The 11,919-nt window shown below is 52.5% G+C and overlaps 2 protein-coding genes across 37 annotated transcripts in view; both read left to right on the plus strand.

The window, feature by feature from the left end:
• The window catches only part of Cfap74 (cilia and flagella associated protein 74), a 75,961-nt gene extending 66,269 nt beyond the window's left edge, over positions 1–9,692 (plus strand). For 5 of the 35 annotated variants that reach the window (XM_036179032.1, XM_036179031.1, XM_036179040.1 and 2 more), the window contains 13 exons: positions 630–728; positions 2,416–2,552; positions 3,257–3,391; positions 3,653–3,762; positions 3,925–3,980; positions 4,090–4,209; positions 4,471–4,626; positions 5,460–5,589; positions 5,763–5,917; positions 6,141–6,273; positions 6,563–6,711; positions 6,939–7,073; positions 7,181–7,653. In XM_036179032.1, coding sequence (XP_036034925.1) covers positions 630–728; positions 2,416–2,552; positions 3,257–3,391; positions 3,653–3,762; positions 3,925–3,980; positions 4,090–4,209; positions 4,471–4,626; positions 5,460–5,589; positions 5,763–5,917; positions 6,141–6,273; positions 6,563–6,711; positions 6,939–7,073; positions 7,181–7,282 — 1,617 coding nt within the window. In that variant the 3' untranslated portion in view covers positions 7,283–7,653. Of the gene's footprint in view, positions 1–629; positions 741–2,415; positions 2,553–3,256; positions 3,392–3,652; positions 3,763–3,924; positions 4,036–4,082; positions 4,210–4,301; positions 4,627–4,945; positions 5,047–5,459; positions 5,704–5,762; positions 5,918–6,140; positions 6,274–6,562; positions 6,712–6,938; positions 7,654–9,572 lie in introns of those variants that run through there. The other 30 variants (XM_036179035.1, XM_036179033.1, XM_036179034.1 and 27 more) reach the window with 30 other exon arrangements.
• A 10-nt stretch (positions 9,693–9,702) lies between these two features.
• Positions 9,703–11,394, plus strand: Tmem52 (transmembrane protein 52). 2 transcript variants are annotated; one of them, XM_036179067.1, is made up of 5 exons: positions 9,703–9,797; positions 9,890–9,933; positions 10,053–10,112; positions 10,538–10,716; positions 10,811–11,394. In XM_036179067.1, exons 1-5 carry the CDS (start codon positions 9,732–9,734, stop codon positions 11,068–11,070), a joined length of 609 nt encoding a protein of 202 aa, XP_036034960.1. In that variant the 5' UTR covers positions 9,703–9,731; the 3' UTR covers positions 11,071–11,394. The 2 variants fall into 2 exon arrangements, with proteins under 2 accessions (XP_036034960.1, XP_036034961.1); XM_036179068.1 differs by having other exon boundaries at positions 9,716–9,797; positions 10,071–10,112.
• Positions 11,395–11,919: the final 525 nt, after the last annotated feature.

The raw sequence follows: 11,919 nt of genomic DNA on the forward strand, positions 1-11,919 counted from the left end.
ACATGTCCCATGGGGACTTGCTGCAGAGATGGGAAAGGGCTCCATGTTCCCAGGTTCATTTCTTACTCTAGTCTGGTGAGGTTCTGACCCATTCAGGACCCTGCTCTCAGCACATCTAATTAACAGACCTCCAACATACATGGCCTGAAGTCTACCCCAGCTTCCTAGGGCAATGATCAGGGAGAACCTTCCTGGAAGGGAACATCTAGGTTAAAATATCAAAAAAGCAACCTTAGATAAATGCAGTTAAGCTTGGTGGCACATACCTTTTGAGAGACAAAGGCAGGCAGATCTCTGTGAGTTCAAGGCTAGCCTGGTCTACAGAGAGTTCCAGGACAGCCAGGGCTACACAGAGAGGCCTTGTCTTGGGAAAAACAAAACAGAGTGGGTGGAAAAGAGAAGGAGAGGGAGAGGAGGCAGGGAGGTTGTGTGTGTGTGTGTGTGTGTGTGTGTGTGTGTGTGTGTGTGAGAGAGAGAGAGAGAGAGAGAGAGAGAGAGAGAGAGAGAGAGAGAGAGAGAGAGAGAGAATGAATACAGGCCACTAAGGGAGGAGGGAGGAGCACCAGCAGGGCCATCTCTGCCCTCTGAGCTTCTGGGGGAGGGTTGGCAGTCCTAGTGTCTCTCTGCAGAGGTGCTTGGTCCAAGTGGCCTTCCAGCCTGTACTGCCACATGAGATAATCCTTGAGGAAGCCATTCATATCCTGAACAAGGAAACAGAGACCAAACTGGTAAGTGAAGTATTTTGGGGGAGATGCATAGTGACCAGAGGGTAGCAGCATGAGGGAGCAAAACAGCACGCGAGCAAACGGAAGGAGGGTGCAGCTGTGTGGGCCTGCTGTGGAATGACCTCTCTGTACGCTGTGAATATGTTTTACCATCAGTTAATAAAGAAGCTGCTTTGGCCTATAGCAAGACAGGATAAAGACAGGTGGGAAATCCAAGCAGAAATACAGAGAGAAGGGTGAAGTTAGACAGATGCCAGTGAGCCGCCAGAGCAACAAGATGTACTAGAGAACAGGTAACACCACAAAGCCACGTGGCAAAATATAGATGAATAGAAATGGGTGAATTTAGCCAGGCAGTGGTGGCTCACGCCTGTAATTCCAGCACTCGGGAGGCAGAGGCAGGTGGATCTCTGTGAGTTCGAGGACAGCCTGGTCTACAAAGCAAGTTCCAGGACAGCCTCCAAAGCTACAGAGAACAAACAAAAAGAAAAAGAAAAGAGTGAATTTAAGTTGTAGGAGCTAGTTAGTAATAAGCCTAAGCAATAGGCCAAATGGTCTGTGATTAATATTAAACCTCTGAATGATTATTTTAAAAGTGGCTACAGGACCAGGCAGGACAGAAAAGCCCCTTTTACATGGGCCTCTGGCACCTGGGACTGCAGTCTGTGTCCTACATGTGACAGAAGTACAAGGCAGACTTCTGTGCTCCAAGCTGGTGAAAGGTTGTCTTACAAGATCTCTCTCTCTCCTGGAAGCACCACCAGGCAGCAGGAGGCAAGGGTGACCCTAAGGGTGGCTGGAGTTTCAGCCAAAGCAGGGATAAAAACCCAGCATAGCCTCTCTTGAGGCTATGCATCTGTGCTGCACCACACGCATGAGCGAAGAGCCCTGACCTTCCTTTCTCCTTCTGATGAGGCAGTGAGGTTCAAGAAAGGCATGGGCTGGAGGAGACTGATAACCCCAATTGGGCAAACTTCTTACTTCTCTGTGGCTTGGTCTCTCTAGTTCAGACATTTCAGGCCATGAACTTGTCCTTGGAGGGTCTCTGTGTGTGGGCTTCCCAGGTGACCCTGGATGCTTATCTGTCTCCACTGCTTACTTTCTTAATCCCCTGATGCACCTGTTGTCAATCTTCCTTAGACAGCCAGTTGATTTGAGGGTGCCATTCACTCCAAACTTGAACTGGTAGCTCCTGTCACACAGCAAGCAGTCAGACCAAGCCTGCTAGGCTAGGCTATAAACAGACATTTCCCCACTGCCCAGTCCCAAATAAATGCACAGAGGCTTACATGAATTATAAATTCTCGGCCAGTAGCTCAGGCTTATTACTAACTAGCTCTTACATTTTAAGTTAACCTGTATTCCTTAATTACACTCTGCCACATGGTGGTACCTTTATTAGCATGGTAAGTTCATCTCCTGCTCCCTCTGCATCTGGCTGGTGACTCCTGACTGGGCCCTTCTCCTTCCCATCATTCTTAGCTTGGTCACCCTGCCTATACTTCCTGCCTGGCTACTGGCCAATCAGTGTTTTATTAAACCAATTCAAGTGACATCTTTACAGTGTATGAGAGGATTACTCCATAGCAGTAGGCCTCAGAAGAGCCTGGGACAGGGGAGCAGTGAAACACCTGCTGTGCAGAAGACTGAGCCCCAATGGTAGCCCCACAGTATCTGCTCCTGCTTACAGTTCCGAAAGGAAACAACCCAAAGGAAGGAACAGTGGAAACAGTCTCTGCCTGTGGTTCGGGTTCACAACCGGGACCGACCAACCCGGGCCTCTACTCCCCATACCCAAGAGCTGCAGAGGCAGGAGCTCAGTGCCAGGTAAGACAAAGGGATCTTCCCAATCCGCATCTCACCAACCCTTCCTGGATGTGATGAAGCCCACCTTGTTCAGTAGAGGTTTTCCCATACATTGCCTGGATGGAGCACCACTTCACTGACTTGTATGTCTGCAGATCCAAGACTGACTGTGTAGTGGTATTTGCTACATGACTGGCCTCAGAAATAGTTGGACCCAGGGCTCTTCTTCCGAGGCATCTGTTCCTTGGCTATTCCCTTGGGCCTGGTATCCCTCTGAACAGACTACTCCATGGTCTGACTCTAGCCTCCTCAATGAACAAATGAGCCCAAGAAAGCTCTGATGGGTTAGGCCACTTGCCAGCCCCAGACCTGTCCCTGTGGACCCAGGAATATGGCTCTGTAGTGACAAAGACATTTACTCCATCTCTCTGGATGGCCAGGGTCTGCAATGGGGAAGAAGGTCCCTACAGGAGCCAGAGAAAGGTGGGAAAGTTAATCTATCAGACAAAACTGGTGTGGCCACCACCTGGGACCCATAGTGGCTCTGAGCTCTGCCTTTTAATACTTTCACCTTTCCCAGAGAGTCCACCTGAGCCCACAGCCCTAGAGAGCAGGCATGACCATCAAAGATGAGGAAGGTCTGATCCCACTCTGAGTATCCTAGGAGCAGAGCCTAACAAGTCATGAGGAACATGCATGAATGTACTTTGTTGGCTTCATTCCAGTTCCAATGAATACCAAGCTGCACAAGCCACCTTGGCCAGAACCTTCCAGGGGAAGTTTGACAGGTTTGTGGTCCCCTGTGTCATTGCCAGTGGTGACATCAAAGACAGGAAGGCATCGGAACCTCTGAGCTTCAGGTGTGTGGGGTTCTTTTTTATTTTTATTTTTATTTTATTTATTTATTTTTTTGAGCTGAGGATCAAACCCAGGGCTTTGCACTTGCAAGGCAAGCACTCTACCACTGAGCTAAATCCCCAACCTGTGTGGGGTTCTTAAGACAGGATGGGGTGTGATTGACCATAAAATCACTGTCCCTCCTCTACTGCTGGTCATATCTGAGACCTGGGGGACACAGGGTCACCCTAATCTGCCATTATTTACCCTTGTCTTGCTTCTAGCCCCTATAACACTCTATATCTGGAGCTATGGTGTCCAGTAGTGGCTCCATCCATTGTGGTGACATCTAATGAAGGCAAGACTGTCGTTAACTTTGGTGATATTGCTGTGGGTAAGTCCTAATTCTATACCGACAGCCCTCACTCCTGACAGCGTATCTTCTACCCTGGGTACCAGGACCATTCCAGTTACTATCTGCTCCCTGACCCCACTGAAGAAATAGATGCTCCTTGGGCCCTGTGACTCTATGACATGACTCTTTGCCACATTTCAGGGCATCGAGGCATAAGGAAGATCACTCTCCAGAACATTTCTCCAGAGGACCTTGATGTATCCTTATCCCGTACTCAGTGAGTCAGCTTCCAGGGTTGGAGATGGCAGTGAGGTGTGTGGCAGAGCCTGCAAAACATTATCTTCATCCTTGATACTAAGTTCTTAGTTGGAGTTCTCAGTGCTGAACCCCCATGGCCCCTTCGTTCTGCTAAACCCCTCCAGAAAGCTATGTTCTGGCGAGACACAAACCCTGGTCCTGTCCTTCTCACCCCACGAGAGCATACTGGTGAGTGCAGCCCCCAGGCAATGCTGCTGCCCTGAGATCCCCACACTGCAGGGCCATGATGTGACCACAGGCAGACACCACTGTGTTCTCAGGCCCAGATGATCAGCTGGAACCTGAAAGCAGTCTGTCCTGACCCAGTTCTTGCCAACGAGCCTGTGGAAGCAAAGATCTCCAGGCTCTCAGGAGCACAGTGCTATCAGCCAGCTACTCATGGGTAGAGCTCCCATGTCTGCACTTTGCCTAAGGACATAATCTCCTTAGGCTCAAGAAACACTGGACATCATCTCCAAGAGAGGCACGCTCACTCTTACCCTTACGGGCACAGGTGTGGCATCCATGATTACATGCTCCATTGAAGGCAACATCCTCAACATGGGCTATGTGCTTGCCAGAGAATCTGTCTCGATAAATTTTAAGGTGAATTAAGCCCTGGTCCCAGCCTCCTTAAAAAAGGATTTATTAGAGCCAGTGAACTCTGCATTTGGAAAGCACCCAGCTGGTTGGGGAACCCCTGGAGGCTCAGATTGTCTCTCCTGAATTCTGTTCCCAAGAGGCTGTCATTTCTGATGTCTTCCTAGCAGGGAACCCAGAGCCTTTACTTCTGGGAAAGCTGGGAGTGCACCCTTACCCTGACCTGACAAAGCACTGGCCTGAAGGATGTTTCTTGTCTTTCTACATCAGGCCTTCATTGCTCTTCCTCCTTGCTACTTATTTACTTCTTTGGAACTCTAACTAGGTTCTCCCAGTGGACAGACCTCTAAGGAGATCCATGCTGTTACCTGGGCTCCCTCATGTCAACATGAACATGGTCCTGTCTCACCCTGAGGGCTACCCTAGGTTTGGACTCAAGCAATCTACTTGCTCACCTGCTCTGATGGGGTCCTGAAGCAGAGTACCATACAGGGTGCTATCCAAAGAGAGGATTGAGGGAGGAGAAGAGACTAGATGAGGATATGGTTCAGTTAAGAGGAGCTCTGGAGAACAGTTGACAGGCACAGAGCTGGCCACACAGTTGGACAGGGAAGCAGGCTGCCAGCCAGCCTTAGAAAAGGCCAAGTGATTGAGTAACAACAGTCCCAAACACTGCTACTGCGGTTACTGTTGGCAATACCACCAGAAAGGGCTTGGAACATAGGGTCACCTGGTTCCCATCAGGAGTGATCTAGCAGCAAGCAACCTAGTCATAGACACTGACCACAGGCACAGGGCAGCTTAGGGTATGCTAGTTGAGTGACATCTTGCTCTTGCAGCTACAGAATGAATCCTCCCTTCCCATTAAGTTCTGGATGCGGCTGGAGAGCCTCTCCAAAAAAAGGGCTGAGACCCGGCAGCAGCTTCCAAAGTTCCTTACCTCCCATGAGCAGAGGACTGAAATTGTTGGTGAGTTAACACATTGCCAGGAATCACAGGGGTACGGAACCATGAGGAGATATGTGCTGATGGAGTACGGCAAGACAGATCATGAAGAGACTGAGCCAAAAGGAAAGCAGAGGGGTATGAGTTCAGTGGAGCAGGACTGGTAGTGTTGATCATAACCCCTGTCCTGCCCACAGGCACACAGAACCACAATGGCCAGAGCGTATTCAGTGTTGTTCCAGTTGAGGGACTCATGGTCCCTGGGAAGGCTCACGAATTCACCATAACCTTCAGTCCAGATCATGAGAGCCTCTACTTCTCTGACCTGCTCCAAGTGGTGCTCTTTGAAAAGGTGGAGCTTATAGCTTAACCCCCACAGATCCCACTCCATTCTGGGAAGGATCCCTGTGTATCCCTTATCTGACCCTTCCTGGAGGCTTTTATTATCAAGTACCTCCTGTTGGAGGATGTCAAACAGAGATCAGCATCCCTGGTTCTCTAGGCCCCACCCCTGAACCAGCCTCAGTCCCCAAATATCAAGCTTTATGGCAGGCTGCTATGCTTCTTGTCCCCAGAAAGTCTCCCACCAGATCCTCCTGAAGGGTGCTGCCCGTGAGCACATGATGTTTGTGGAGGGAGGAGACCCACTGGATGTACCTGTGGAGTCCCTGACAGTGATCCCTGCCTTTGACCCAGAACATAGAGAAGGTGAGCCCCTACCATGTGATTTCTGGCTCAGGGAAAGGGGAAGCAGGGATAACCTCAGAGAGCAGTGAGAGGGCCCTCTAGCATCCCAGACCAGCAAGTGGGCATACTGAGGCCCATTGGAGAAGAGCAGATTACTGGCCCATCAGCCCCAGAGCCAGGCAGGATGATCTCTACCAAGGAGATTGCTCTGAGAGGTTCCAGCTTCACCCTCCACTTCCTGTTGTGCTGCCTGACCCTGGACAGCTCACCTTACCCCCAGGCCATATCCTTCTATCTAACCACTTTTCAGCTAGATCTCCCCCTCCAGAAGCAGAGGAGATGAAGCCCATTCTGGTGACCTTGAACTATGTCCAGTTTGACACAGACATACCAACCCCACCTGCCACCCGAGAGCTGCAAGTGGGTTGTATCCGGACCACCCAGCCATCACCAAGGAAGGTGATTACAGCCCTAGCCTGAGCTAAACCCCAGAAATTTCATTGGCCTCCCTGACCTGGGCTCCCTGACTTCTCCTGGCCTTGTGTAGGATTTTTGCAGCAGATGTAAGGTGGCAGCCCTGGTCAGAGTTGAGGGGTAGGTAAAGCTGGGCACCCTCATCCTGCTAGTTCTACTGCCCCCTGAGAGTATCTGACCCTCTGACCTCCAGTCGTACCAATGTCTCATAGACTGTGGAGTTCAGCCTGGACAGTATCCCATGGCTTCAGCACAAGGGCTTCTCCATCGAGCCTTCCAGGGGTTCTGTGGAGCGTGGTCAGACCAAGACCATCAGCATCTCCTGGGTACCGCCTGCTGACTTCGATGTAGGTGCTGGGACCCCAGGCTAGGCAGGAAGAGGTGGTGAAGTAGGCAGGGCGTTGGGAACAAGCAGATTTGTCTGGAAACCCTACTAAGGAGCTTCTTCTTCCAGCCGGACCATCCACTCATGGTGTCAACTCTGCTGCAGCTCCGGGGAGATGTAAAGGAAACCTACAAAGTCATCTTTGTAGCCTACGTGGTGGCTGGGCTCTGAGGTCACAGGAAACTGCAGAGCCTCTTGGACTCTCCTATCTACCCTGAATCCCTTCCTAGGCTGTGGGGCCAGGCCAACCCATTCCCCTAGGCCTGGGACCTGGGCATCCCCTGCTGGGCAGGTTCAAATGTCCCAGAGCCAGAGCTCCCCAGCCCTACAGACATGGCTACTTCCTGCTGCCCTGAGTGCAATCCAAGAACCCCGCCCTACCCCCCAACAAACCAAGAAATACTAATCCATCCAACAACTTACCACAGTCTGCTCCTAGATACACTACCTCCGCCCCTCAAATCCCAGACCCACCAGCACCTCCTCAGGCTTTAGAGGTCCCAGGAGATAGTGCAGATCTATCAATAAACTCATAAAACCAAGTCACAAGTGTGCAGTGACAGGGTGGAGGTGTGGGGCTGGCTAAGCACAAAGTAAGGTGGGAGGGCAGCCTGGAGGAAGCCCGACCCACACTCTCCCTCACAGACACCCATAAGACAACGTTCTGCCTAGTAAGAACCTCCCAGAGGGTGGAATCTTGCTGGACAACTAGAGGGAGTTCACCCTGACTCAAACACTGGAAGATTCCTCCAAATCTGTACTATTGAGGGTGACAGCATACAGTTCAGGGTGCTGGGGGTGCAGAGCCAAGGGTGATCCTGGTCCAGACCTAGAAAGGCGCAGAGAGGAACAGGAAGAGGACAAGAGCTTCCAAAGTCCAGAGTAGGTCCAACCAAGAAGTGGGCCAGGGAAAGGGGGGCCCAGCTTATGAGTTTGAGTTTATACTTGTCTAAGAAGAGTGGGTTTGGCTTTCTGGGCCCTAACTACTCAGTATACTTCCACTCCTACACTGCATCCAACCCGCCTTCCTATCGGTGCAGCATACCTACTTTGCCACCCAGTGGGGACAAGCTACCAAGAGAGCCTTCCCAGCCTTGCTAGGCCTGGCACGGCAAGGAGGGTGATGACATGTATCCGGGTGCTCTCCTGAACACTGCTCTAACTCCTGTACTTAGTGCCTTTGGAACCCTGAAGCCTGGCATTGCCCTAAGTGAGTCAGTGACAGTGACTTTGAAGCAGCATTTCACAGGGTTTCTGCTCAGTGACCCTGGAGGTATCAGGCCCAGGCCCTTTGCTGCCCTGAGCTGACCAGTTAAAACCTCAAACCCTTGACATGTTTCCAGGTCAGATGGGTGGCAACAGCAAGCCCACTAGACCAGGCCAGGGTTCATGAGGACATGCTCTAGGGAAAGCATGGCCCCAGGCAGGCCACTTCCTTCTGAACCCAGACAAGGTTCTCCCACCCAGGTCCTCTCTTTTCTGGACCCCAGGTTCTGATCTGGGCCTCAGGTTGCTCTTTTGTCATCCAGTCTTTCCTCCTATTATGGTGCTGGCCCTCCAATACCAAGCATAGCCAAGGCAGAGCAAAGGAGGGAAGCAAGGCAGGGGACAAGTTCACCAGCCTGACAGAAAGAGCCCTTGAGAGGCAAAGCACAGGTCCTGAATGCATAGGACAGCTGTAGACAGAACCCTGAAGCACTCCTTCAGTGAGGGAGAAACCTGAGATACACACAAATATGAGCAAAGTGAAGAAAAGGCAGAAGGAAGGGCAGGTGCACCTCCTGTCCTTAATCAGCTTGGCTGTGCTGGCCACCCCCTGCAATCTGATCACTAACATCCAATAGTTCCCTAACAGAGGAGGGCAGAGCACCTGGCTTGGAGGGAGAAAGATTAATAAGCTCCTCCAGGAAGAAGCAGCCACTTCAGCAGAAGAAGCAGCAGACATCCCAGGATGAGGGAGGCGTGCTGGGAAGTGGTCTATTTGCAGCACCTGGATAGTCCAGAGCCAGGTTCTGGCTCCAGACCAAATGTGTCCACATGGAGGATGCATGTAGCAAATGTTCTCTAATAGTGGTTTGGAAAGCTAGAGCCCCAGCTTATTAATGGTATAAACTCCCACCCCTTTCACCTAGAGGACTGTGGAGTATGAGGGTGGATTTACCTGTCCCGAGAGGCCACAACCCAGTGCAGCCCACAAGTTTCAGAACCCTGGTTTGTGAATGGGGATGGGGAAAATAGGAGATAGGGGTGGCTGGGTGGGATGTCAGTCTTATACAAGACAAACCCATGGCCCATGCCCAGAGCATGACCTGCTCTATCCCCTACCTTGGTCCTTGAAGATGCAGGGGTGGTGTGTGTGTGTGTGTGTGTGTGTGTGTGTGTGTGTGTGTGTGTGTCCGTCCTGGCATGCATGCGCGCACTCTCTTAAACCGTTTGTGCGCGCACATGCTCTCTCAAACAGGGATGGTAACCTCTAGGGACAGAAAAATGGAGGTCAGGGAGCAAGGAGGGAAGCACACCAAGGTGGGTGTGATCCTGGACCTTCAGCTGACAAGGCCCAGGGGCGGGGCCTCATAAAGCTGAGTGGACGCTGGACTGAGTTCCGCTGTGTCTGCGGAACATGGCCCCTAGGCCGCCAGTCACACAGGGGCTCTTGCTGCTGCTACCTCTCCTGCCACTGTCGCAGGTAGGTTGGGCCACGCGTACGGCGGGTTTGTGGCAAGTGGGGCGGCCCTGAGTTCGGCCCCGCCCCGCTCAGGCTCACCCTTGTCCCCACAGGTGACGCTGGGTTCCGCGGACAGCAATTGTGACCCTTCGGACCAGTAAGTAGCTGGGGACGGGGAGGCGGGGAGGGGACAGGGGAGGGAGACAGAGCTCGGCCCCTCACGCTGGAAAAGGCTGGAGCGGTGGAGTGAGCTAGCAGATACCCTGCCTGCTCCAGGTGCCGCTGTCCCCGCAGGTGCCCGCCCCAGGCCCGCTGGAGCAGCCTATGGCATGTGGGGTAAGTGGAAGCCGAGGTGCCAAGCCTCTGGTCCGACAGTTCCTCTGAAGGTAGACCGAGGCTAGGCCGGCCAGACCCTTTCTATCTACTGCCCCCAGCTCCCTGGACGCTGTTTGTTTAAAGAGCTCTTGATCCCCAGGCAGTCTTGGAAGCAAAACCTGATTATAGTAGGCAGAAGGCACAAGGATTGTGCAGTTGGCTGGGGACAGTGTGTCCTGGGAATGAACCCAAGGACACCTCTGGCCAGCCCTAGAGAGCCAGCCAGGGCAGGCTGCTCCTCAGGCCTGCATCTAGCCCAAGAAGTTCTGGCACAGAGAGACTTGTCTTGCTTTCTTTTCCCCTGTCTTGTTATCCTGTCTTGGGTGGTTGGGCATGACTGGCCCCAGGGTACAGGTGCGGGGCAGATCCTCACTCTTCTCTGCCAGGCTTATCCTGCTTGCCATACTCCTGATGCTTCTGTGTGGGGTCACAGCCAGTTGTGTACGGTTCTGCTGCCTCAGGAAGCAGCTGCACACCCAGACACGCATGCCACCAGCATGGCAGCCCTGTGACCTGACAGTCATCCCCGTGGACAGTGACAGCCCTGCACACAGCACTGTGACCTGTGAGTGTCTGGGGACCCACTAGCCAGCATGGGGGTGGTGGACACGGGGGTGAATGCCAAACCGTCCCCACAAACCCACTCTTGTTCCCTGCAGCCTACAGTTCCGTGCAGTACCCACTGGGCATGCGGCTGCCCCTGTTCTTCGGGGAGCCAGACCCTGACTCCATGGTCCCTCCCACCTACAGCCTGTATGCCTCTGAGCTGCCACCCTCCTATGATGAGGCTGTGAAGATGACAAAAGCCAGAGAGGAAGCAGTGACTCCCTCTCAGAAACCCACCTCTCTGCCTGAGGCCATGGGGCTAGAGACTACTCCAGGGCCCCAAGAGCCAGGCCCCAGTGCCCAGCAGCCCTAGCTGTGCCCCTTTGAAAAGGGTAGGAGTTCTTTCTTCTGGAGCCATTAAACCATAGCCTGGATTCTGGCACTTAGAACCAAGGACCCCGACCTGTGCCATCCTTCCCCTGGGAAGGCCAGCCATCCAGCACATTGCTGCAAACTTGGCCTCATTGCTATGCAATGCCGGGCCAGTCAGCCTGCCCTGTATTGGCCCCTCCTCCTTACCCCTCCCACCTATCTGGGGCCCAGCAGACCCTCAGCCCAGAGGAGCCTGAACTTTGAGAGCTGTAGCCCCACTAGCATGTCAGCCCTTTGAAGAGAGAATAAAGTTTATGTGAACATGGTCTCTGCCTTTGTAGAAAGGGCTCTAGTGCCCCCAGAGTGTCTTAGGTAGCCACCCCAGTGTAGACAGACAGGGTTACTGGAAGTCCATTTACTTCTCCTGCTGGTGTTCAGAACCCAGAACTGGATAATGAGAAAGGCCAAGGTCAGAGAGAAATGGTCTAAATTGTGTTTCCAGGACTGTCTTGCACATCCTTCTCTAGGACCAACTCCTTACCACCTTCCCTTCAGGTTGGGACAGTGAAAAACAGTAGAGTCTGGCTGGAACATTTATTTGATGCAGAGCTGTGGACAGGGAGGGTGGCAGTGGGCAGTAGATTTCCTGGGCAGATCTCCCACAGTCACAGCAGAAAGACTCTTCTGTCATCTGGCTACAAACTCTGGAGGTAGACGGCCAGGTTCCCAGGCTCGTCCATTGCTTACCTTTATAGTCAGTGGTTCCATCCTTGCCAATCTCCTTGGCTCAGCCTCTGTTTTACTGAGGGTCTCACACACATTCATGAGAACCTATCTGCCAAGGTCTCAC

The sequence above is a fragment of the Onychomys torridus genome, chromosome 2 (genome assembly GCF_903995425.1).
Source record: "Onychomys torridus chromosome 2, mOncTor1.1, whole genome shotgun sequence".
In the NCBI taxonomy this organism is placed as follows: domain Eukaryota; kingdom Metazoa; phylum Chordata; class Mammalia; order Rodentia; family Cricetidae; genus Onychomys; species Onychomys torridus.